Here is a 26,625-nt window from a genome sequence, read left to right on the forward strand (position 1 = left end):
CTGGGAGAGGTAGGGAGCCAGCCTGAGGCGTGAGTCAAGAGTGTAAGGTACACTGAGCTCCTTGGCAAGCAGGCTCTTCAAGGGGAAGGTGTCACTCGGGGAACACTGAGAAATGTGTCTTTCCCTCAGGCCCTGATAGAAAAGATAACACCCCTTGAGCACAGCTTTTTCTCATCTGTTCTTGCTCTTGGATGGTTGGGGGGGGGGTTGCTACTCCGGAGCAGCGAACTGGCGGGCGGGGTTGCGCCTGTGAGTGCGCGTGTGCGTGTGTGCGCGCGCTCTCGTGGCCTTCCAGCAGCTGGCAGCTGTCCCGGCCCCCACCCCACCCTACCCCACCCCACCCAGCCGCGCCACGCCACGCCGCCCCCGCCCCTCGCTGTCCTGGGTGCGCCTCGGGCCGCTGCGCTCCTGGCCAGCTCCCCTCAGCGCCTGGGAGGCGACCCCCAGTGCGCCCGGGTTCAAAGGCCCCGCGAGGCAGCTCCAGCCCCTCTGGGGGGCGGGGAGGCGACGGGGGTGGTGCAGAAACCAGAAAAGCCCGAGCCACAGCCGGCCAGCTCCGCACAGGGATGGGCAGCGCGCTCTGAAAGTTTATGACCGCCGCAGCCAACTCCTGGCTGGAGCTGGAGACACTGAGAGCGATCGGCCGGCCTCGAACCCCCACAGCTGGAGGGCGAGGCCAGCTGTACCCGGCCCCAGTGCCCTTTCGCGGCCACAGGCGGCCGTCCTCCTGGTCCTGTGCTCCGGCGCCTGATCTGGGTTCATGGAGCCGGGGCTGTGGCTCCTTTTCGGGCTCACAGTGACCTCCGCCGCAGGTAAGCGCACGGGGCGGCGCGCCTCTCCTGGCGCGAGCGCACACAAAAGGACCCAGGGCGGGGGACCTGAGGCGTGCAGAAGATGTGCGTTGCCGGGAGCAAACTCTTGCCTGGGCTCTGCACTCCTGAAGACGCCTGGGGGCGGGCTGGGGAGCAGAAGCGGCGCTCAACGACTACCCCCACGGGCTCTGGGGGTTGCAGCCCACGCACTGGCTGGAGACCTGCTGCCTGGGCCGATTTGGTCAATTTTTCATGTAATTGGGGACTTTTCAGAAAGTTTGCGAACTATTCAGAGGCTGTGTCAAACTCTTGCAAAGTTTTCAGAAAGTATGCAAAATGCATGCAAGTTTTCAACGGGTGCAAATAGTTTGCAAGCTTCTCACAGAGTGTGCAGATAGTTTGGAAACTTTTCAGAAACTGCGCAGAGCTTTGGAGATTTTGCAGACATTTTGCTTGCTCCACCCCCCTCCTCAGGTGTTTGGGGGTGGCGGGTGTTGAGGGGTCTGCACACTCAGCTCAGGAGCCCCTTAATCTGCCTCCTGCAGGATTGGTGCCTTGCTCCCAGTCTGGGGATGCTGGCAGGCGCGGCGTGTCCCAGGTCCCCACTGCAGCCAGATCTGAGGGCGACTGTGAAGAGACTGTGGCTGGCCCTGGTGAGGGGACTGTGGCCCCGACAGCATTGCAGGGTCCAAGCCCTGGAAGTCCTGGGCAGGAGCAGGTGGCGGAGGGGGCCCCTGAGCACCACCGATCCAGGCGCTGCACGTGCTTCACCTACAAGGACAAGGAGTGTGTCTACTATTGCCACCTGGACATCATTTGGATCAACACTCCCGAGTAAGTCAGCCTTTCGTGGTGAGGAACATGGCTCCCGGACCAGGCCCACATCTGCGCATTTCCAGGAGGACCTCACTCCACCCCAGCCCCGCTCAGTCAGCCCAGAGCCTGCCCTGGCACAGCCTTTAGCTCTTGCTGTGGCCTCCTGCCAGCCCAGGTCTCTTCTGCAGGTCAGGGGTGTGAGCCACATCCCCCGGAGGGCCTGGCCCAAGAGAAACTCAATCCTGACTTTGATCCTGTGGAAGGGGGGTGGGTGGAGGGGGGGGTGCTGCCTCTGAGTGAAGTGAACTGACCAGGGGGATTAGATACCTGAGAAGTCTCTCTGAGCCTCTTTTTTGAGATAGAGAAAGCCCCGAAAGTTTCTCTCATTCCCCAGGTGCTAAGGGGGCTTATACTCACTGTGGACTCCACCAGGATCCAAGGGCTTTAAAATTCCTTGAAAGCATCCTGGTCTCCAGGGAGTCTAAGCGTGGGTTTAGTTGAGCCTGCTAGAACCTGTGCAGTCCACTCAGGGTGGAACTCCCCCGGGACGGGCTCCCTTCCTCGCTGTGGGCCCTGCTGGATGCCAAGGCAGGGCCAATGCACATCAACTCATCCATGGGCCTTCCACAGTCTGGCTCCAGTCACCCACTGCCACGGCCACAGAGGGCCTTCCCTTCTCTCCCGCAGTCCTTAGGAACTCTCTTACCCTAGGGCCTAGACCTGAATTTGTCTTGGGATTTGCCCTGTGGGGAAGTCAGCCTTCTCCTGGGGCCATGTGGAGAGAGTGTGGCTCTGACAGGGGAGGCTCTGATGACTCCTAGTGTTCAGGGAGCCCCTCCCTCTGACACATCATCTTGCAAGCCGTACAGAGGGCTTGACCTTGCTTGGGTCACCAACCCTCCGGCATTGGCTTCCCCATCTCTAAGATCTGGCACTTGGATCAGACGCCTCTAAGTTCTGTTCCCTGGGTGTTCGTGGGATCTCTTGGGACTCCTGCTTGTACCCTATTAGGGATTTTTAGCTGGGAACTCAGAGATGGTTGTGAATGCAAACCCCTGGAAGTCTGGAAAGGCAACTTTGCCACCGTGTCCCGGGGCCATCTTGATTCAGGTTCCTCACTTTTACCTTTACCCCCAAGCCCCGTAATCTCTGAGCCCTCGGTAGCAGCTTTGATGGGGCTCACTTACCTACTTGTGTCATCGGCACCTCAAAAATGAAGTGCAGAGGAGGGTAGTAAACCTGAGGGGTGGAATGTCTTTCAGACCAGGGGACAAGACCTCTAATCACATCTGGGATAGGTCTGGAACATCACGCCATCATGCTCAAAGTTGCAGGCAGGGTGGCTTCATGTTGAGCCGGCAGGACACTTGCACAGGGTCCCGCACTCAGACAGACTCTGGCTTGGCTTAAAGTCCTGCTGTCACTGTCTTGAAATCCTTAATACTTTCTGAACCAAAAGCTGCACATTTGCATTTTCTCCTGGGTCCCACAAATTCTGTAGCTGGTCGTGATACCTGATTTGCTGGCTGGGCTGTGTCCACCTAGAGGATGGGAGGTACCTCCGTGTTTCTTTCCCTTTGTGGAGAAGATAGAAACCGTGAGTGTTGGGCCATCATCGATTGCCTCTTATCCTCAGGCAGCAATGGGAGTCACCTTTCCTTATAGCCCCTGCACCTTGGCACAGCCCTTTCTGATTCTTATCCTGTGTCATTGTGCTGTGATCAAATTCACTTCATAGAATGGAGGGCACTGGGCGGTCACCAGGAGCTGAGTTCTTGTCTTGGCCAGAATCCCCAGCTGTGAATCTAGAAGGAGAAAGAAGAAAGCTAACGGAATGACAGGCAGGGACCTGGGGTGGTGGGCAGGCGGGACAGGATTTAGAGACCATCTCGTTCATTGCTGTTTACCAAGCCCCAGAGCACTGGCTGGGGAGGAAGCGACGACTTGAGACTTGTCCGAGAGTCTCAACCAACACCCTGTGATCTGTTTAAAATTCTGTCTCGTGCACCCTGCCATCTGTTTGAAGTCCTGTCTCATGATTTTGAGTTTGTCCTGAAATGAAGCTGTGGATCTCTGACTTTTTCCAGGACAGCCAACTTGATAACTTTCCCCCTCAAGTGTGATTTACCTCTTCCCCTCCTTCCCGACCCTGGTTCAATTTAAACATGAAGAAAGAAGGATTAAATCTGGTGTTTGGGCGTCCCCTGAGCTACTTGGGAAACAAAAATGACAATAGCCAGACTTGAGCGTTTTGAAATGAGACAGGTGAAATAATTTTTGTGAGGAAGAATTTCCCGAATGGCCTCCTTCCCTCCCTTCCTGCCTCCCTCCTTTCTTTCTTACCCTCCAAACTTCCTCCTGCCCTCCCTCCCTCTCCCCCTCCCTTCTTTCCTTCTTTTCTTTCCTTTCCTTCTCTCCTTCCCTTCCTTTCTGAAACTCTGTAGGTGTGTAGATAGGTCTGTTTGTCATCTTTGAAATATCTCAGACAAGACTGCAATTTGAGAAAATGGGCTATAGTGACAGGGAACATGAGTGACAGGGAGGAATCTAAAAAAAATCACTGAATTGAGCAAAAGAGGCCATGGTAGTGGGTGACACAGTCTTTTCTAGTGGTTCTGTCTCCCCATTAGATCGCAACCCCACCTCTCCCGTGTTCCCCTCTCCTGCTGTCATGTCCTCTTCATTCATGGACTGGCCTCGCTCTCCGCACTTCTCCACCAGGTGTGATTTCTGCCTGTCCCAGCAGTGGCTGCTCTGGGCACTAGAAGGAGCCTTGATTCTTGTGCCTCAGTCGGGGGTCTTGAACTTTGGGTGCTTTTCACCTTTCAGAGTTCTCCCACTGCCCATCCAACTATGTGAAGACAGGATCAACACTCCTAGTTGATCTTGGACAGAAATTTCTTGAGTACGGTCATTTTTGCTCCCTTTGAGGATTTGAGATGCTGCAGGAGTCATGCTGGGAGTTACTACCGAGACCTGCTTTGCATCTCCTCGAGGAAAGTTAACTGTCTAGTTCAGGATCAAGAGACTAGTTGGTCTCTTAAGTCTCTTTTGGAAAGAAGGTCTGAGATTCCTCAGCTGTCCCTTTGGCCCTCCTGCTTTCTTCGCCTCCTTAGTCCTTCCAGACCCGAGATTGGTCAGCCCTTTCTGTCAGCACCCAGCATGACACAGATGCTCGGGAAATGCTGGTTGATTTATGGCTAAGTCCTGCAACCTAGGAACTCTGGCTCATCTTTGCTGTTGCTGAGCCCCTAAATCTCCAGTGCCTTCTCCCACACAGGAGGCCTCTTTCTCCAGGTGCCTGGCTGCTCTTCAGGGGCCTGCACATCCCTGTAGACGGTCATGGGCAAGAGAATTTTCCTTGGGGATGTTGCCCATAAGTTCTGTGATGTCTTCCCAAGAGTCCATGGCCCCAAAGAGGAACCAAATTTATACTTGCCCCATCAGGGCTGCTGGGATCACAGCTCATCAGTGGGCTAGCATGATTTCCATTAGCCTTTCCTTGGCTGTCCCCAACAGTCCCCAAGCCATCCCACCACTGCCAACAAAAACAAGGTCCCAAATCAGAGAAAAATATATCCCATCCTATTGTCATGGAAAATTTGACAAGAATAAGATAGTAAGGGGACAGGTGGTGAATAAGAGGTCCGTGTGCTGATGTCCTTGTACACTGCAGCTGTTCTCTATGAGCAGACTGAAGAAACAGATACCAGGTAGCTGGGGCCTGTAGGAGACAGAGTTCTCCAGAGAGACAGAACCAACAGGGGGTGTGTGTGCAGATTATGCATATATCAGAAGCGTAGTTGCCAAAGGAAATATTTGGTTGCTCTTGGGGGCCATGGATTTTTATGGAGGATAAGACAGAAGTTATGGGCAATGTCCCTCCAGAAATATATATATGGAGAGAGAAAAAGAGAGGTTTTATGAATTCGGCTTACACGATTGTGGGGGCTACGCAGGCCAGAAATCTGCTTGCCAGCAGGCTGAAAATTCCCAAGGAAATTGATGTCAAGGAGGTCTGGAAGCAGAATTCTTTTCTGTTTGGGACCCTGTCTTTTCTGTGAAGGCCCTCAGCAGATTGGATGAGGCCCATACATTTTGGAGGGTCAGCTGCTTTGCCCAAAGTCTACTGATTTAAATGTTAATCATATGTCAGAAATACCTTCAGGGCAACATCTAGGCTGCTGTTTGGCTAAACAAGTGGGCACAGTAGCCTAGCAAAGTTGACACCTAAAGTGACCCATAACGGGGATATCAGCTCGAACCACATTTCACGGCGGACCAGCCCCTCAGAGCCTGGCTGAAGACTGAAAACCTGTTTATCCAATGGCTGACTGAGCTGTGAAGCATCCAGCAAAGAGCCCCACTGTGTTCCTCCCCAACCCATGGGCTGAGGGATCCTACACCTGTTCATCCCTCTAAGGACATCTGAGGGAGGCATTGCGATGCTGGATGGTGACTGGATTTTCTAAACCAAAATCTGACACACATGGGCTGGCAAATAGGAATGTAGTTACGAAAAGAACAGGGCAGGATGTTGGAAATCATGACCGTGGTGGAAAATTTGGGATTTACAATCCCCACTTGTGGAGAAGACTCCAGAACCCTAGAGTGCTGCACTGAGTCCTGGCCATGACTATCTGTGTGGCCTCGAACCAGGAGGTGCTGTTGCCTCTCTATGACCCTCTGGAAGGTGCAGACATCAGCCACTCCAGGACAGTGAGCTGCCGGGTCTCTCCTAATCCCAACAGTCTGATCAGCTCCTATCAAAATGCCCAGGCCGGCTTCCCAGGCTGCCATGGAGCAAGCCACACTTAACTTAATCCAGCAGGATGCCATTTGTTTTGAGTTCTTTTCTCCCCTAAAGGCATAAAGAGTTAAAATAATAAGAAGAATTAAGGAAACAAAAACAAAACATTTAAACTTGTATTTTAATGTATTCTACCACAAAAGGGCAGCGTCACAAATTCTGACTTTGCCTTCTATATTCTTCAAGAAAGGCATCTTGGCATGGTCTCAAGAAGAGATATTCCAAATTTTAGAACATCCCAATAGAAGGGCTGGATCTGGAACCCCAACTTCCCGAATATGAGGAGCCAGCTGAGCACCAGAAAGTGATTTTGGGATCCTGATAAAAGTCACCCTGGGCCAGGTGTGGTGGCTTACACCTGTAAACCCAACACTTTGGGAGACTGAGGTGGGCAGATCACTTGAAGTCAGGAGTTTGAGACGAGCCTGGCCAACATGTTGAAACCACGTCTGTACTAAAAATATGAAAAATAGCTGGGCATGGTGGTGTGTGCCTATAATCTCAGCTACTGGGGAGGCTGAAGCAGGAGAATCGCTTGAACCCGGGAGGTGGAGGTTGCAGCGAGCAGAGATCACGCCACTGCACTCCAGCCTGGGTGACAGAGCAAGACTCCACCTCAAACAAGAAAAAAGTCCCCCTGACCTGTGGGCCACACCTGGCAGTATCGTTGTTGGACATGTGGCCATTTGAGGCAGAGGGCCAGTCTTTCTGCCATCATGGTTTTGGAAAGGAGTCATGAATAGTCTGCTGCTAATTTTGATGCCATGCATGGATGGTGAGGATGGCCGACCATGACTGACCTCATGTCATCTAATGGGATCGGCATGATAGCCCCATTAGTTGGATGCTCTTGTCCCTGTAGTTTACAGGAAGAAGCTGAGCCCAGGAGGCAGAGTCAGTTGCCCAAGGTTGCAGAGCTTGTGAGTAGGGAACTGGGCTGCCAGCCCAGAAGTTTGGCCCTGAAGCCTGCCCTGTAAGCCTCCCGCTGGGTGCACATTCCCAACATGGGCTTCTTAGGTGACTGACTAATGTGCCTTCTTAGGTGACTCCTGCTTTCCTTCATTCAATATGTTTTCCCTAAGTGCCTCACCTGGGTCAGTACCGAGTGGGGCTGTAGGACTCAAGAATGAATAAAAGACATGGTTCCCCATCCGTGACTGATTCAGCGTGGTTTTGTTCTTTTTGAGACAGTGTCTCATTCTGTCGCCCAGGCTGGAGTGCAGTGATGCGATCATAGCTCACTGCATCCTTGAACTCCTGGGCTCAATCAAATCTCCCACCTTAGCCTCCTGAGTAGCTGGAACCACAGGTGCATGTCACCATGCCTGGCTAATTTTGTAATTTTTCTTTTTTTTTTTTTTGTAGAGATCTGGTCTTGTTACATTGTTAGGGCTGGGGTGTTGTTCTTTTTGATAGTGATGATTCATATGTATAATTCTATGTAATCATATATTTGCCCTTTTGCAAGATTATTTTTATTGACATATGTTAAGACATGGGCAAAGCCCAAATTCTTGTTCCATCACAAGTCCTAAATTTTATTCTGGAAATGTAGCCTTGGCTTGCATAGAAGCATGTGACTCTTCTTTAGCCTACCAGAGCCCTTGGTGGGTTCTCTGCAGGTAAGAGGGGCTGGTTGAGTGTGCACTCCAAGCAAACCGGAAGGTTTGTCCTGATGTCAGAGATGCTGGGACAGAGGGGGCTGAGTCTGGGGGAGAGGGCAAGGGACCCCCAGGCCATGAGCTGCATTCCTGGTGCAGGATTTTTCTTTTCTTGGCTGCTGCGTGCCTTGTTCTGTCTTCTTGTTTCTCGGTGTGGTTATGGGAGCAGGGCAGACATAGGAGGTGGGGCTGCTCAAATCCATCTCTTCTTTGCAGATCCAGTTTCACACTATGGTTTAGGGACTCCTGGAGTTTAGAAAGAAATGGGGCTGTGACCCACTCATCTGAATGGTCTTGTGGAGGAGGAACAGATCCATTTGCATGGGTTAAGAGCTCCAACTGTGGGCTCAAATGCCTGGGCTGGAATCTGGACCTGCCACTTAGGAGATGTCACCTCTGAGAGCTTCAGTGTCCCCATCTAGAGAGTGGGGGACTAGATGGCACTCTATGAGGAAAGATGTTTTCAGGATGACACAAGAAAGTACACAGGGCTTGGTTAGCACAGTGCCTATAATCTAGTAAACACTCAACGTCTTGAAGACGGTGGCCACAATGATAACAACACAACCTCCAGCCCTGCAGAAGCCCTTCCTGGGCCAGAACCAGTCCTTCTGCCATATCCCATCCTGTGACTGGAGGATGCTGGCTGGTGAGTAGAAAGTCCTTTCTCAAGTGCTGCTGGGGTCCACCTCCTTGGACCGTCTGACTGTGATCTTAGCTCCTGGAGTGCCCCGGAGGAAGCCTGTCCACCCTGTCCCCTGCAGGACGGTCTGTTAGCCTCAATTAGCAGAAGGCTTACAGACCCTGGGAAAAGGTGTGCCTGGCTGTCTGCTGTTGCTGATAAGGAGCCTGATAAAGACTCTGTGGTCAAAGTTTGCTGGGCTGGGCTGAGATTCAGTCCCGCCCTTCCAGCCCCTCCTTTCTGCTTTCTATTGCTTCCCTCTCCCCTTGGTAAATCACTGGAAGTTTTCAGGAATGGGGCATGGTGCTCTTTGTGGCCACCAGTCTGGGGCTGTGTCTGTGAAATAGGAGGTAGGGGTGGTGATTGGGGTGATTAGGGTGTCAGTTCAGGAGAATAGGAATGATCTGTTTAGTACCTCTTTGTTAAACACCTATGCTGAGAGCTCTGTGGGGCATCTGCGGCTCTCATGTCCTTGGTATGTCCAGCAGAGTAGATATAATGCCTTGTAATTTGCAGCTGAGGACCCCATGGAGCCCCAGTAGCCTCACTTCCGACCTCACCCAACATTGCCCAGGACTGAAGTGAGTGTCACCAACCGGGAGTCTACCAGGAAGCTATCGAGGAAATCCCACAGACATCAGTTTAGAAAACATCATTTCATGATGTGCTTTATAGACAGGCATGTGAAAGAAGAGGGTGTTGGCCAGACTAAAAGGGACCCTGAGCTTGAGGTTCTGACTGATCATGGTTTCAGGAGTTTTTTCCTCTCACATAACCATTTCTATCTCTTCCTTAGAAATTAGCACACTTTTGGGTACCAGTTTTGAGTTGGAGTGGCATATTTCTTAGAACACTGGACGGCAAGATACTTCTTTAAAATTGGAGGGACTTAGGGCTAAATGTCGCAGTTTGTTGGAAAAGTCAGTCCTACGAGGACTTTTCTGTTGGGGATGCACAGGCGGAAAGCCCGTTTTCTGCCCCGAGTCAGCAGGAGGGGTGAGTGGTCCAGGAACAAAAACAGACTTGGTGGAATGCAACTAATCTCCACTTGGGAGACAGGGACTTGAGTCTGGAAGGCAGTTTGATTTGTAGCAAGAAAACTTGGTCCAAAGAGGTTGTGACCCTGTGTGACCCCAAGGGAGAATTTGGATTTCTGCTAGATGAAAGGGCCATTACAGTGAGGAACTTGGCCTTAAATCTGAAGGCAGATGAAAGGCTCTGATGTGTCTGGTTATGTTTGTTTCTGCAAGAATTTAAAACAAAGGAAGCTGGGAGGCAAACAATGCTGCTGCTTTATAATTCCATTTCCAAACCTCAGAGGGGGAGCTGTAAAGGGTGACCTTGTCTACGGCACCGCCCCGTATTCCAGTGTATAGGAAGTGGATGGTCTCTGTTTTGCATGAGAAAGTGACCTGGTCTCCTTCGTTGTGGTGTTTCAGTTGAAACAGAGTTCCTCAAAATTGTAAAGGCACACACATCTACACACAGACTTTTGTGCACTTTGGAATAGAAATTAATTGCACTTGGAAAATAAATGGCAGAGCATGGCTGACTACAGATGGCCACACGTGAATGAATTGTTTGTCTGCATAGTTTTGGGTGCTTCTGAACCCTGGTTCACCCACTAGTCCTCCCAAAAATAGACAGACAGGATGAGGCATCGGCTGTTTCTCATCTGCCCCACCTCAGAGTCTTAGGAGGGCCAAGAGCTTCGAGAGAAATTGGGGACATTCACAGGCCTGGAAGCACTGGCCTCTTCTTCTATGGCCTCCTCAGGGCAGATTTGGAGGGAGCTCTTAATAAACAGTAACTCAGGAACAGAACCGTCAGGGAGGCCTGTTCCCCAGCTCAGCAATTTAAAAACTAGAAACAGCTTCATTTCATACGCGTTGATGAGAAAGGTGCTAATAGACATGGCTGATGACATGACTGGCCGCTGGTGGACAGTTTCGCCCCATGGCTTGCGGAGTGTAAAATAGCTCTGCCGAGAGTCAGAAGCAACTGCATGAGACATGTAACTTTTCTGGATTTTTGGAAATCTGATTTCCATGGGTCTCTTGCAGGGCTGGGAATAGACTGGGGCGAGTGAGGCACTCCCTCACGTACAAACTTTCAGGAGGCACCAAAAACTCAGTAGGAAAAAACAAGTAAAATGTCATGCACTGTTTTCAGAAAGCCAAAATGAGTGCAAAAAATTCATAATCGACCGAATATTATTTTTAATAAAGGCAGGATCCAGCCCTGAGCTTGCTGCACTTACTCACCTGCCTCACCTTAATCTCAGTCCTGGCGTCTTGTTTGAGGATAAAGCCTGTGTCTCTAATACAGACTCAGTAGTTTGAGGTAAGTGATAAATCTGTTGGAGCTATTACTGGAAAGGGGTCCCGATCTAGACCCCAAGAGAGGGTTCTTGCACCTCAAGCAAGAAAGAATTCAAGGCAAGTCCATAGAGTAAAGCGAAAGCAAATTTATTAGAGAAGTAAAGAAACAAAAGAATGGCTGCTGCATAGAGCAGTGCTATGGGCTCCTTGATTGAGTATACTTACAGTTATTTTTCGATCATGTGCTAAACAAGGGGTGGGTTATTCATGAATTTCTGGAACTGAGGATTCCCCCTTTTAGGCCTTATAGGTAACTTCCTGATGTTGCCATGCCATTTGTAAACTGTCATGGCACTGGTAGGAGTGTCTTTTAGCAGCTGATGCATTATAATTAGCGTATAATGAGCAGTGAGGACAATAGGAGGTCACTTCAGTTGCCATCTTGGTTTTGGTGGATTTGGGCCATCTTTTTTTTTTTTTTTTTCACCTCCTGTTTTATTAGTGGGAGGCTTTGTGACCAATGTCTTGTGGGGACCTCCTGTCTCATGCAGTGACTAAGAATGCCTCACCTTCTGGCCATGCAGCCCAGTAGGTCTCAGCCTCATTTTACCCAGCCCCTATTCAAGATGCAGTTGCTGTGGTTTGAACACCTCTGACAGAGCTACCAAAAGGACATTACGCAAGGACACAGACAATTAGGTTGGGTGGAAGATGAGTGTATCTTTACAGTCATTGTGATGGTGAGCGTTAAGTCTTGCTCATAAAGATTTTTTCCATCCTTAACCTGGTATCTCCTGAAAATTAGCAAAGGTGTCTTCTCTTGCTTTCTTTATTCAAAGGCATGTATGATGGTGTTGGCATTTTTTTAATCCCTCTGCACATACCCCCATCCTTATGAAAACACTTGCTCCCTGTTTTCCCTCTTCTCTTTCCACTGCTGGGAACTATTTTGAGCCCTGTCTGTCTGCAGCTTTGCATAAAGTTATAATGAGGCTGGGCCAGGCAGCCATGGATTTCTCATGCCTACATTCGGCCTGGAATTCAGCAGGGTCACTGGGGGCTGGGGAGAGAAACTCTAGCCTAACTCATTTGATGCATTTGGGTTGTACCAGATGGAGGGAAACCTGCTAATCTGTAGGATTCCATAGACAGCTTAATTCCCTACGTTTTGGAGGAGTTTGTTTCTCTAATTTTTTTTTTTTTAACCATAAGTCTTGAAAATCCCACACCACATAACAAAAACAGAGTTATTTTTCTGTTGTTCTCCTTTCCTTTGACCCCCTGGTGCTTCCTCCAAATATCCTTAAGTGTGCGGGTGCCTGTGTTAGGGGAGGAGTATGTCTACGGTCCAATGAGCTGACGGGATGATAAATTCTGTGACTTTGAGATTCTTTTTAATCTCAGCCTTATGGTAATAGGCCATGGAAGAGTGTAAACAGTTTGGGCTAAAGCTTTCTAAATACAGTTGATGAGATCCTGGGAACCACTTATCTGGGGTGGGGTGGAGCACCACACTTTGAGTTTGGTGTTAGTGCTGGGGCAAAGGTCTAAGACCTTCTCCAGTGATTGTGCTGTTTAAGGATATTCAAGGGATGGTGAGGGCCTTTGGAAATATCTGAGTGGAGTTTGGAGCCAGAGGGACCCTGGAGAGACCCAGCCAACCCTTTTGTTTCTCAGGTCCAGAGGGAAGGTGCCCACCTTTCCTGTGAATGAGTCATCCTTGGGACTAGAAGCCTGGGTCTGCCAGCCTAGTAAAGCCTCTGTTTTGCCTCTGCTACCTTACCCATCGATGCAGCCTAGTTTGTTCACCAAGGTGCTGATGTGGCCTGCAGGAGTTATTGCCAAGACATAATTCTTCCACTTCCAGTAATCTAGAGGCCACAAGTAATCTAGAAGGTTTTCTAGGAAAACCCCTCAAAGACTGGCTGATTAAGGACAAAATAAGTAGAGATCCATTGAGTCAGCCAAAAACGTCATATGTTTGGGACACTGGGTAGGGCCATGAAGTGATGGCTGATTTGGATCTTAGTCATTCATTCATTTAACAGGTATTTATTTTTGAGATATTGGGACCTGATTTTGAGCCAGACATGGTGTCAGCTGCCCTGGACGGAGAGGTGAATGGGGCAGACACAACCAGTGGCTCCGGCTGGACAGTCTTGCTGTTGCTGAGCCAGTGGGTTGTGCCTGGGCCAGACACCATCTCTTAAAGGAAACAAAGGAACTGACCCTCATTCTTAGGTCTGATTGGTAGGGGTCAATGCTCAGCATTCTTTTTGAAAATGTAGGTGATACTGTTAAAATTCTCAAACAGCCAAGTCCTGGATAATTCCAAAGATTTTTTGAGGGGGAAAAGACGGGGAGAGAGTGTATTTTTTAAAAAGGTGACAATTAACCCACAGCACATTGCTCACTGTTTTTGATATTTCCAAATATTCTAGAATCATGGGCTCTTTCTTAGGGCTGCAGGAGATGGACTTCCCATCTTGTGGGGTGGTGGGATGAACGGTCTGCCTTGGGTCCTCCCAACTTTAAACCGTGAGAATTTTCTGCAGCAGAAGTAAAGCTATGAATTGCCGGTTCACTGTTCTGATGTTTAGGAAGCATAAGCTTTGTATAATATTCTTTAGAACCAGAAAGCGCCCGTGTGTGTTCTCTGCTTGTATAATGAGGTCACTGAGGAGCTATGTTTCCTGGCCTATTTTCTTTCCTGGAGGTTGGAAGAGCACCCCATGGGCTGTCTGGCATAAGACCTGCCCCACAGCAGACTTTCATAAGCATTTGATGAGTGGGCAAGGAATAAGTTCAGTAGAGGACAAAACTTCTGAGGTGGTCAAATGAGTGTCCGGGGGTGGGCTCCGAGCCTCCTGGAAGGAAGGGATCGCATACCTGCCTCCACCTGCTGAAGGACAGACAGTGGGCAGTGGGCACACCTAGGGGAAAGGAGGGGCATAGCCTGCTTCCACCTGTGGAGGGCAGACATTTCACAGTGCGCACACCTGGGGGAAAGGACTCCAGTCAGCTGACTGTGCTGGGTTTGTCCTGATTCTGAACATGCTTTTTTGTGTGTTGTTGCAGTGAAGAAAATTTTTGCTTGTCCTCAACAGCTGGGGAGACTACAAGCCTTCCTCTTACACCCAAGAGGCCGTGGGTGCCATCTCGTGAAAGTGAGGTCCAGGGTCAGCCAGAGTTCACTGGTCACAAGCAACAGAGACGTAGTCTAGCTGGCAAAGCACAGGAGGAGTTTATTGGAAGGATGCCGGAAAGCCCACAGACTGGAGGCGAGAAGAAACCCTAGGCTCTGAAAGGAGGGATGCTGGGACAGGATTGGGGGTCTAGGGGTGTACCAAGTGGACAAGCGGGGGGCGGGGCCGCTTGGCAAATCATAGCTCCAGAGTATTTTCTGATCTCGAGTTTCCCCTCTCAGGAGTCTCGGGAGAGAGGGAGTCAGATTGGCCCAGTTTAGGTCTCCTGACCAGTCCTCAGGCAGAGGTAGGTGAGGCCCATCGACTGATTGCCCCCCAGGGACCTCACACAATGGGAGGGGGATAATTCTCCAAAGAAAAGATGGCAGACTGGATCCTAGGAAACAAAAATAACCAATGCTGGCCTCCGGCTGCAGAGAATTCCCTGCTTCTCAGTCCTTGGAGTGCAGGTGCCCCTGTTCCTGGTCCTATCCCTCCCCTTTGTCTCCATGTGTTCGTGCCTAGCAGTATCTGCTGGATGTTTGCTGAAGCAGAGGGTCCCTTTCATGGGCCTTTGAATAGTCAGCCACTTCCACACCAGAAATTGCATATGTAGGTGTGCTGGAGGGCATTTTGTTTTTTCTAAGGATATTTGGATTAATCTTCCTGTTTCACCCTGTCTTACTCATTAGAGCCACGTTCTAACTGGTTCAGATTACGGATGGTAAATAAAGGTGATTGACACTTTTCTCCCTGCCCAGGCAGACATTTCTAAGCTTGGGAGAGTTGATGAGGGATGCCTTCTAGGGAATGTAATAAAATCTGAAATCGAGCTGTAGTTAGAAAGCATGCAAGGGTCTAGAAGTTGTTTCTCCAGGGAATGGCAGGAGGTGGTGTCCAATGACTGCTGGTGCCTGGCAGCTGGGGGCTGCCTCCTGACTGTCTGCCAGTGGGAAACAGTTGTTTCTCCTCCTCCTGGCCACAGGACAAGTCACAGAGCCACGCTTTCTGTACAATATGTCCCCTGGGCCAAAAGGCAATATTGCCTCTGCTTTCCCAGTTCAGAAGGAAAAATGTGAACCGAGGAAGTAAATCATCAACTTGACATGTATCGTAAGTGTGACATGAACATGTTCTATTTGTTGGGGAGACACTCAAGTCACCAGCTGGGCTTTTTAAATGAAAACAATACCTCTATTTAAATGAAACAACACCTCTATTTGTAAAGAGGAAAATAGTATCAGGTACTAATTTTGTTCATGTGTCATCTGACCTGTCTGCCTTCGCTTTATGGAATAAACCACTAGACTAGGAGTTGTAAACTCAGATGCTCCTGAGGGCCAGACACATAAAAAAGATGAGTGAATGGGGCCAGGTATAAAACTACTGAAAATGGCGGGGACTGGGGCAGAATGAAGGGCTTACGCCCAGTCTCTGACATCATTACCTGGCTGCCATGCTGGAATATGAGGTTGGTATTAGCACAACTTCCAATTTTCAAGAAAAGCTGGAAATTGGGATGTTTATGTGAAATTTCCAGATTTAACAAAAAACACTATGGTTCACGCCTGTAATCCCAGTACTTTGGGAGGCTGAGGGGGGCGGATCACGAGATCAAGAGACTGAGACCATCCTGGCCAACATGGTGAAACCCTGTCTCTACTAAAAATACAAAAAAATTAGCTGGGTGTGGTGGTATGTGCCTGTAGTCCCAACTACTTGGGAGGCTAAGGCACGAGAATCGCTTAAACCCAGGACGCAGAGGTTGCAGTGAGCCAAGATTGCGCCAGTGCACTCCAGCCTGGCGACAGAGTGAAACTCTGTCTCAAAACAAAACCAAAAACAAAACACTGTTGACTGTAAAAAGCTGACAAAAATGCCAATTTGCTAACCTCAGTACTGGATTAAAAGTGTATGTGTGCAGGGCCCCACCCCTTGTCTGTCTTTTCATAAGTTTCACCCAGAGTCTAGTCCAGCACCTGCATGTCGAAAAGCAGTTGGCAAATATTTGTTGAATGCTATTCAGTTGTGGTGGGTGGAATAAAAACTGGGTTTTCAATAGGGAATGACAGTTTGATAAGCTTTCCTAAGAATTTAGAATCTGGTCAGTGGGAATACCTGTGTCTCTTCTTTAAAAGCTTCAGATACACAGGCCAGGTTCCTGATCAGAAAGATGGAGAGTATTAATTCATTTATGAAAAGGCAACACGGAACTTAAAAACAGAATCTTTAAAACAAAAGTCAGCTTTCCTTATTGAGAAACTTCTTGTAGAGAGAAATAAAGCATTTTCAGTGTGGTGTTGCAGATGAAGAATGAATATGGGAGATTTGGGAATTTAATATTTAATAATACTTAGACATGATGTTTGGAAAAATGTGACAAATAAGAAACTTTTGATAAATAAGACTCTGATGTCACCAATCAAATAATGAATGTTCTGAATACATAAGTTGAGTGATAATGTATTAGATGAACACACACAACACCAGAGATTGCATATGTAGGGGTGCTGGAGGGTATTTTGGTTTTTCTAAGGGTATTTAGATTAATCTTCTCACCTGCTTTTCTTTTGCATGGAGCTCTGTGTTATAACTGAGACATGAACAGATGGAAGAGCTGCCTACTTGTATAAAGGAATTACAGAGCAGTAGGCCCCAACCACTGGGCAGGGCATGCTGATCAAAGGTTCTCGGCCAATTTCATTTCACGTTCATGGTCCACTGTTAGGTCTTTCCTGTTCACTATTCAGTAAACAGCCAGTGACGAAGCAGTACAAAAATGAAATATAAAGGCTCATGAGATATGAGTACGTTATCACAACTGAAATAGAAGCGCTCATGAGCTGGTAATCTGGCGTCAGACCTCGGTAAGAAGGTGGTGTCGAATGAGGTGACCTGTGGCCTTGGGTTCCTTATTACCCTTTTTTATTGCTAAGTCAAACATCTCAAATGCCAGGCTTAGTAGATGGAACTTTTCTGATACAACTCACTTGACCTCCCAGACCAGATAAATAACAATAGTAGCTGCTGTTTTCTTACGGCACTTTGCTAAGTATTTTCCATGCAGTGTCTCCTTTGCTTTGTCCGACCACCCTTTTGTCGACCAGGAAGTTGTTGAGAGGGTGAAGTGATCATCATGTAACATAAAAACAGTATTACCAGGTCATGTGTCTCTGTGTGTACCTTGCACATACCTGTACCTACTGACCTTTTTCCTTTACCTGTTTTCGTAGTCCAACAGCATATAACTCCTGAAGGCATGGACACATAGGGATACGCCTTTCTGTGTCCCTATGACACTTACATTGATACTACATATATAGTGGATGCTTAAAAATGTTGGAGATTCTTTCAGTGATTTTTGTGGTTATTGAACTCTTTAGGGTGAAAAGAATCCAGTCTTGCCAGACTAGAATGATCTCACCATGAACTATCAGTTCTCAATCAATAATCTTTTCGCCTGGCCTTGTGTGAGGCCCATGGTGGGTAAAAAAGAAGTAAAAGACCTGCCCTGTCTTTTGAGGATCCGGTAATCTGCCTTTAGACTTGGGTAAGAAACACCGCAACTCTGGGCCCTGTGGGTTAGAGGACTGCCTCTGACACCACTCTGGCCATGCCTCCCACCCCACTGCAAGAGTCTGGGACTGAAAGCCAAATGCACCCTCTTCAAGACCATGTTCCAGGTATTCAGGGGCTGGAATTCCCTACTCACACATCCCCCAAGACCACTTCCAGGGCCTGCACAGGTATCCTCCAGGGCCTGACACTTGGGGGTGAGCAGGGCTCCGGGTACATATCCGCAGGCCTGCAGGGTGACAGCTGCTTACAGGGAAGCAGCCTGGGGCATCCACGGGGAGTGCTTGAAGCCAGCACTGGTGTGGGATGGAGCAGGATGGCAGAGAAGGTGCTGGGTCTCCACCACATTCCAATACGGAATGGCCAGGAGCCCAGGATTCTAAATTAAAGGCTGGACCTGCAAGGTGTTTGGAAGCCACAGTTGTCCAGATACAGGAGATAACACTTTTTCGTTTAAGGGCTTATCAGATCGATGGAAACCTTTAAATGATTAGCCCTGTGGGAGGTGGGCCTCCATTGTGAACTCTTGTTCCAGACTCTACAATGTCAGGGGCAGGCCCTGCTGGGCCATCAGCTTCCCTCACCTCCGCACAGGTCAGCCAGCAGGATGCACACCTGGAAGGCCCAGGCCTTGGTGGAGGGGTTTGTGTGCCTCAAGGCTGTGGGGGAGGGGAGGGGGCCCTGCCTCTCTAAACATTCTCTGAAACTGCCAGGTTTCATTTGCATACCAGCACTTTGCTGCGCTTGGCGGCTGGGGAAGTGCTAAGCCTGTCTTTATTAACAAATACCACGTTGCCTTGTTTCCTTACTTAAAACACTTTAGAGTGTTTTTGCTCAAGTTGAGTGGCTCTACGTGTGTAAATGCATAATCAGCTGATAGCAATTTCAAAATTGCAGGTCTCACTGTTGATGGAGAAATGGGAGCGTTGTTATTCCTTGTGTGTAATTTTCACCGAGAAATGGGGGGCTGGATTTAATGTCAACACTTAGAGATTCAATGTGGCCCTATTACTGGAAAAATACACCTTTAGCCAAACCCTGCCTCAAAACAATGTCTACATTGTCTTGCTGCACCCCTTACCCCCATTTCCCATTCCTGAGAAAAAACGGGCTCAGTAGAGGGCTGGATCCTGCCCTCTGTCTCCATTTCCTGAGCACAGATGGCTCATCAGTGGAGCCTGTCTCTGCCTGGAGGGAACCCACCACCTCTGTTTCTCGAGGAACTTGGGTGGGAAGGAGTTAGTGGGGAGAACAAGAGTTGAAAAACAGGGCGGGGTCAGTTTTAGGCTCTTGTGTCCAACCCAGCAGGGAGACTGTGAGGCGCCCTTGCCCAGTTTGCCCTCACCGCCTCAAAAAGGCTTTATGGTGTGTGATTCAAATGAAAAGAAATTCAATTTGATTTTATTTTGAAAATGCAGAGTGGGGCTGGGTGCAGTGGCTAACACCTGTAATCTAGCACTTTGGGAGGCTGAGGTGGGCAGATCACAAGGTCAGGAGATGCAGACCATCCTGGCTAACACGGTGAGACTCCATCTCTATTAAAAATACAAATAATAACAATAATAATTAACTGGGCACGGTGGCACGTGTCTGTAGTCCCAGCTACTCGGAAGGCTAAGGCAGGAGAATTGCCTGAATCAGGGAGGTGGAGGTTGCAGTGAGCCGAGATCTGTGCCATTGCACTCCAGCCTGGGCAACAAGAGCAAGACTCTGTCTCAAAAAAAAAAAAAAAAGAAAGAAAGAAAAAAGAAAATGCAGAGGGGATGTCAGGACTCCCTTTGAAGTGGATAATTGGTACTACAAAGTGGGGTTCATGGAAACCAAGGTGGTTAATCTTTGGGGACTAGTGAGAAAACCAAGATTTATTGAAAAAGTGGATTTGGCCACATGTTTCTTCTAGCTATTAGTAATTTGTCCCTCAAAACATGCTAGTAAGTTAAGAATCTGCTTTTAACTTCTTCCTGCTGAACTGCCTGGCAGGCGCCCCCTTCTTCTCTGGGGAGTGATGATTTGGATGTGCACACTCATTAGAACCAGGTTTCATGGGTTTTGCTCTGAACCACTCCATTACACTTCTCCTGCCAACACCAACCATAAATGAAATTGGTAAACACTTTCAAGCCTTCTTCATAACGTGGCTCTTCTGAGGCTGGCTCCACCCTCAGCTGCATGGCTGGGCCCTTGCCCGCCTCTCTGAGGGCGCGGAGTGTTCCTTCTGATGAGGAAGCAACTTTCAAAGGCCAGGATGCATCTCTAATGACTGTAATTGCATTTGCGGTATTCTCATTAGCACAAACTGCAAGACCTGCTGTGCACACAGAAGAAACTCAGTTCGAGGCCCAGTTCTGGCCTCAGGCTGTGGGGTAGGCAGGTGGTCTGATCAGGGCAAAGACCCGGACCAGCATGTAGGTTGCCCGACATGCCCTTGGCATAAGAAGAAAAGCCTCTGGAAAGGGTGCTTTGGTTGTTTTTAATTATTTCTCGGCTTTCCATGAAGAGAGGTGGAGGCCCAGATGGTACTTCCAGAGCCGAGGAGCAGAACCCGGCCCAGAGGAGCTAGGCCAGCCATGGTTTGGTCTTGAAGAGAATGAAAGCCCACCCATGTTCACAGAGCGCCAAGCCCTGGGGCGTTCAGGCCACACCTGCAGCCGGTGCCTTGGGTGAGGCTAAGGGCCTCACAAGTGCAGGCACACATGCCCAGACACCTGCTGGACTCTGAGAGGGCTGGCTGCTGCCCAGCTACCCAGACCCTCCATGTCCTTCCATGCCCTCAGCCCCAACTCTCTTCCTGGGGGTTGCGGAGGGCAGGGAGTGCACAGTTCACTCCAGAACCTTCCTAAGACCCAGAGCTGTAGCAGGGAGGGTGTGAACACCAGTTTCTGAGACCTTTTCAGCCAAGCAGCAGTTCTCGCTCCACACCCTTGGGGGCCCTGAGCAGGGAGGCCTGCGTGTGCTTGCCTAACATTACCCTGTGCTTTGCAGACAGACCGTGCCCTATGGACTGTCCAACTACAGAGGAAGCTTCCGGGGCAAGAGGTCTGCGGGGCTGCTTCCAGGGAACCTGCAGCTTTCGCATCGACCACACTCGCGCTGCGCTTGTGTGGGGAGATATGACAAGGCCTGCCTGCACTTTTGCACCCAAACTCTGGACGTCAGCAGGTATGACCCTTCTCCAGTTTCACTCATTTGCAGATAGGCATCAACCCTTGGCAGGGCCAGGCCAGGGGCTTCTCAAAGGAGGGTCTAGGATGGTTCAGTCATATCCTGACCCACTGTCATCTTGTGGGCCAGAGAAAGGAGGTGCTGAGCCCAGAAAAGACCCAGGTCCTCAGCATCAGGAGGGCAGGAGATGCAGCGTGCCCACCCGCTTGCTGCCCTTTGGAAAGAGGCTTCACAGTGGCCATAGCTGCATCTGGTTTCCAGACATGTTTTTCTGGCCTGTACAGCAGTTTGTGAAAATCTGAATAAGTTGCCACACTTAAAAGGTTGAAGAATTAGCCCCTGCCAAATGCATGTTTTTAGCCTTCTCGAAAATAGCCCATAAAAGTGCAAAAGGCTTGTTGGGGAAAACAAAACCAAAAACAAAAACCCAGCACGTAGGACCATCTGGTCTCAGAGACTCTCTCCTCTTTGGCCGCTCTCAGCTGGAACTGAGCGGGAGCATCTCATGTTTGAGTAGGACGTGCAATATCCATTTACCTGTGTCACTAATTTATCTTACTTTGTAGCCCCTGGGGGCCCCCAAGTTTGAGACCCTGTGGTCTGTCCTGGCTGCTTTAGGGAAGCTTGTAGATCACGTTGAATGGGACCAACAGGCAGACTCCATGTTTGACCCAGGGGCTTTGAGCTGTTATTCACTTAACAGGTATTCCTGTTAATACTCCTTACTCCTCTTTTTCTTAACTTTGGGCCAAGATTCATGAAGCCAGTCAGGCAGATCAGCCCTTTCAAAACCCTTCCTGGAGCAGGTGTAGGTGAGCTGCCCGGATGCACACAAAAGAGACGTAGGCAGGGGTGAGCTCCCAACACCCCAACAAGGCAGACGGTGGCGCTCAGGACCCCACGATCTGCCATCTGCAAAACCCAGTGTGAACTGCATGGTTTTTCCCTCCTTCTGGGCATTTAAACATCCGATGAATAACTGAGTGGTGAGCATATTCTGTACCTTGGTAGAAATCCACCCACCGAGCGCTCAGCCTTCAGAAACTGTGCCTGAGATGCGGTCCTTGGGGAACGCACTAATGTGCTCACTGGTGGGGAAGAGGCAGTCATAATTTGACACCGAAAAACCAGCCACAGGGAAAGGCAGGTTGATTCACTAAAACCAGCTCTCTCCCCACAGTAATTCAAGGACGGCAGAAAAAACAGACAAAGAAGAGGAAGGGAAGGTGAGAGGTGCCAACAGAGGCCTGTGTCAAAGGAGGTGAAGATGCGATGTGTCATTCCTTCGGGGGTGGGTGGACGGTGTTTTGAGGGGATGGCATCTGGTCTGGCCCAGTGGGAACCCCAGACCTCATGGGCTGCTACCCCCACAAGCAGTGGTGTCTTTGGTGGACCGTTTCTGGGGGCAGAGCAGGCTGAAGCTGTGGACAGCTGCTGTCACTTACCTGGCCCTGGCCACCCTGCTCTGTGTCCTAGGAGCCAGCCCTTGCATCCCTTGTGGCTCTGGGCAGTGATGTCCTGCCTGGATTTCACTGGCCTGGACAAAGCTAGCCAACCACCACTCTCAGAGGCCCCGCAGGCTGCCCTGCCTAGGCCCACACTTTGCCTCTGCTTCCTTAGCAACATGTGCTCTTTCTCCCCAAAAAAATCATTTCTTCTTTTCAGCAGCTGATTCCGGGCCGAGGTGAATGACAGCAGCTTGACAGCAGGGTCCCTTGGTTCTCCAGTTCATTTTGTTATTTTTTTAACCCACTTGTCTTTTTTGTATGAGAGATCCTGATGTTCCTGTAGTCAAACTGGGCTTATTTGTCATTCTATCAATCAGAAGTCGTTATTAATGACTCAGCAGCACATCTGCAACGGGATGGTAATTTATGTTCATAATAATAGCCTGGAGGTGGCTTGGGTTTCTACAGAGACTGATCAAGGGAAGATGAAACCATGCTCAGTATACAGGAGGCTTTCCAAATTGGTGGCAGATCGCTTCTAGTCTAGTCCAGAGAGGGATCTGTCAGCATCCATAATAAAAATGGAGCGGGAGGAGGAGGGCCGAGGCGGAAGAGACAGAGCCCGGGAGAGCATGAGTCAGACCCAGATGGTCCCACTTTGCCTCTTCATTCTTTTTCCTCTTTTTCTCTTCCTCACCCCAAACCAAAGCTCCTCTCAGTGAGGGCGGGATGTAATTAAACCCATCCATCCATTGCATCATTTATTCATTTACTTATGCATTCGTTCAGCAAAGACTTGTTGGGCACCTGCTGTGGGCTGGGCACGGTTCTCGATGTTGGGGACACAGCAGGAACAAGGTTATGGAGCTTAACTAGTAGGGGATGCAGACAGCAAACATGTACAATATAAAGTGAGATTGCAAAGAATAACAAAAGACACGGCAGGGGTAGGAAGCGTGGGGTGATTGCAGTTTGAGATTGGGTTGATGCGGCCTCCTCTTTCTGACCAGGTGACCTGAAGGAAGGCTGGGAGGAGCCATAGGGATGAGTGAGGGAAAGGGATTTCAGGCAGGGGAACCAGTGAGTACAAAGGCCCCAGAGTGTGCTCAGGGAACAGCCAGAAGGGAGCCCTATACAGGAGAAGCACACAGATCCTTTTGCTGTTGTGATTATTACTGTTCTGTGTCACATGTTCAAAAGATGCGATTGGTGGTGCAGGTGTCCCAGCAGGGCCTGGAAAAGTGGTTCTTTCAGGTCTCTATGACTCATGTAAAGCTCTAGTAAGAAGCTTTGCTTGGGAAGAAAAAGTTTCTTATTAAGCCAATGTTCTTGCTTTCTTGCAAGATTCAAGTTAGTAATTCCCAGATTTGCATTCTCAGAGTGGAAGCTGCCACCATCCTTAGCTTGTGATAATCAAAGATGGAGCCAGGCTGCGGGAGGGCTCCCAGCAGCCTTGTCTGCTGGTGTTGTTCTTTTCACACTTTTCCAGTCTGGTGGTAGGCTCGGAAATTGCTGAGAAGCACTGGGAAGAGGGTACGTACAGTTCCAATCAGGGAACAGGCTGGAGAGGCAGTAAGAAGACGTTCCCTTTTTCAGCTTCACAAAGCTACAGAGCTATGCTTTCATAACATACCTTTCTTTTTTTCTTTTGCCCCCTTTCCCCAAGATAGGTTGAAGTCAAGGACAGACAAAGCAAGCAGGCTTTAGACCTCCACCATCCAAAGCTCGTGCCCGGCAGTGGACTCGCCCTTGCTCCATCTACCTGCCCCCGCTGCCTCTTTGAGGAAGGAGCCCCTTAGGAGGACAGGCCTGAAGCATCCTGGTCTTGGGAGGCTTCTGTCATTGCTCACACACAGTTCAGATTTCCACCTCTTTACGGACAAGGAGTGAATTTGCCTGGGGCAGAACACCCACCCAAAGAGTCCCCACTTAATACCCCCCACTGCAAGAATGCCCAAATCCAAATGACCCCAGTTTTCCTAATGGGTAAAATGATCCCAGATGTGCCCCAGAGCATGACGCCCGCAGCTCCGGTTTCATGCAGGAAATTGTTTTTGGAGAGGTTTGGCAAGTTGGAAAGCCACTTACTGGCTTTTGACATGACTTCTCTTGGAGAATAAGTGGACTCCAAGCTAACTCTTTGCAAATGTAAACACGTGTCCATCTTGAAATAAATGCAAAATGCCCGTGCAACAGAAGCATGCGACTTTCATATCCTTGCCTAGAATAGGCTGCATGGTGTATGTCAGTGAGGGCCACGAGGCATCAGCTTTAGACACAGATCATAGCTCTACAGGAGTTTATGAATTTGAAGCTTATGGGATTTTGTCAGAGAAATTTTCAGCTGTGCTTGATACCCACCAAAAGAATGTATCTCAAAAGAATGAAGGAAGAAGAAAAAAGGATCCTTGATGTTTGTGACAAGAAAAGGAGAAAGTATCTGCAATACGGAGCTTGTTCCTATTCAGTGACTGACCCTCTGTATTCTGTATAGACACCAGGACGCTACACAATGGAGTTCCCAGGCCTTGTTTGCAGGAAGCCGACTATAAAGACAGCCCCAGCTCAAGGCTATTAGGTTGAATATTTGCTTTCATGAATAAATGTGGATCTTTGGGGAATGGCTTCAAAATAAGTCATGAACACAAATTCTTTGTAAATTATGTAAATTCCTGTTTATCTATATAAATTGGCAACAACTGGGAATTGTACTGCCTGACAGTTCAAAATCTCTTTCAGCTGCTCTCTTCCCGCCGAGCTGAGCTTACCATGAGTGTGGAAATGTGGCCCTGCCATGTAAAGTCGCCTGTGCAGGGGAGAGGCCACCCATCTCCCCACCCGGCCATAGAGAGATAAGAAATGGCATTTGAGTTGGGTGTCCAGGGCCCTGTATGGAGACATTTAAGATGGTGTATGACAGAGCATTGGCCTTGACCAAATGTTAAATTCTCTATGCGTATTTCATAAGTTATTACAGGTATAAAAATGATGACCTATCTTGAGGAAATGAAAGTGGCTGATTTGCTGGTAGAATTTTGTACAGTTTAGAGAAGCGATTATTTATTGTGAAACTGTTCTCTACTCCAACCCTTTTATGTGGATCTGTTCCAAGTAGTCACTGTATATACGAATAGATAGGCAGGTATTTTAAATTGCATTCTGAATCCAAACTCATATTCCTTAGAGCTTGAATTACATTTTTAAAATGCATATGTGCTGTTTGGCACCATGGCAAGATGGTATCAGCGAGAAACTCATTCATTGCTCAAACACTCAGAAAGTACTGCCAAAAGCCTAATAAAAAAATCTAAAGTTTGCTCTGATTTGTGGATTTTTTTCATCACTGTCTTTATGTGCGTGGTTGCGCGTCGACTTTTCATGGACCTCTGGAGAGGACGGGAAGAAGTTGTGGTTTGGGAAGTGGAATCCATCTAAAGTCAGTTATGGAGCTAGATGAGGGGCTGCCTGAATATTAAGGAAGAAGTGGGGTTTGGGGACCGTTCCAAGAAGACAAAACATTCACAGCAGTCAGGAAGAGAGAAACCTGGGGAGAGTGCTGGTTCTTCCTCCAGACCATTGTGCCTTCCTAGCAATGGGGAGGCTTCCTTGTGGCCCTGCCAGAGATGGCTGTGCAGCCCAGGATTCTAGAGAGAGGGCACTGCTGGGGGGCTCAGGATTCTAGGGAGACACTGCAGGGGAGCTCAGGGTTCTAGGGAGGGGATACTGCAAGGGAGCTGGATTCCAGGAGAGGGCAATGCTGGGGGGCTCAGGATTCTAGGGAGAGGGTGTGGCTGCTGAGTTCTTGATAACCAGAGGCGGCAGTGATCACACCTGCAAGTTTTTAAAGCTTGTAAGACATCTCTGGGGATTGGGGATGTTCCGAAGGAGTGGGGTTTCCTTCATTTTCTTTCTTACTTCCTTTCCTACCTTCTCCACCTGCCTTTTGAATAAAGAATCAGAGACCATCGGAGGCAGGGAATTGGACAAAAACAGGCCCAGCCAGAGAGCAAAGAGAAATTCAAGAAGAGGAGTAGGTTTGATGGCTACCTGATCTGAGAAAACCCGGGAGCCTCTTGTTTTAATTAAAGTCATTTTAGAGAGTTTTGACTTTGATGGATTGAGAGAGTTGGGTTTTTTTCTGCAGGATGTGGG

General features: G+C 49.1%; 1 protein-coding gene across 3 annotated transcripts; it reads left to right on the top strand.

Annotated features, from left to right (window-relative positions):
- Positions 1-379: 379 nt before the first annotated feature.
- Positions 380-25,796, top strand: EDN3 (endothelin 3). Of its 3 annotated transcripts, none has more exons than XM_003904542.2 (5): positions 380-812; positions 1,358-1,646; positions 20,846-21,022; positions 22,206-22,251; positions 24,144-25,796. In XM_003904542.2, exons 1-5 carry the CDS (start codon positions 761-763, stop codon positions 24,270-24,272), a joined length of 693 nt encoding a protein of 230 aa, XP_003904591.2. In that variant the 5' UTR covers positions 380-760; the 3' UTR covers positions 24,273-25,796. The 3 variants fall into 3 exon arrangements, with proteins under 3 accessions (XP_003904591.2, XP_009214115.1, XP_003904592.1); XM_003904543.4 differs by having other exon boundaries at positions 383-812; positions 22,206-22,286; XM_009215851.3 differs by lacking the exon at positions 22,206-22,251.
- Positions 25,797-26,625: the final 829 nt, after the last annotated feature.

The sequence above is a fragment of the Papio anubis genome, chromosome 16 (genome assembly GCF_008728515.1).
Source record: "Papio anubis isolate 15944 chromosome 16, Panubis1.0, whole genome shotgun sequence".
Taxonomy (NCBI): domain Eukaryota; kingdom Metazoa; phylum Chordata; class Mammalia; order Primates; family Cercopithecidae; genus Papio; species Papio anubis.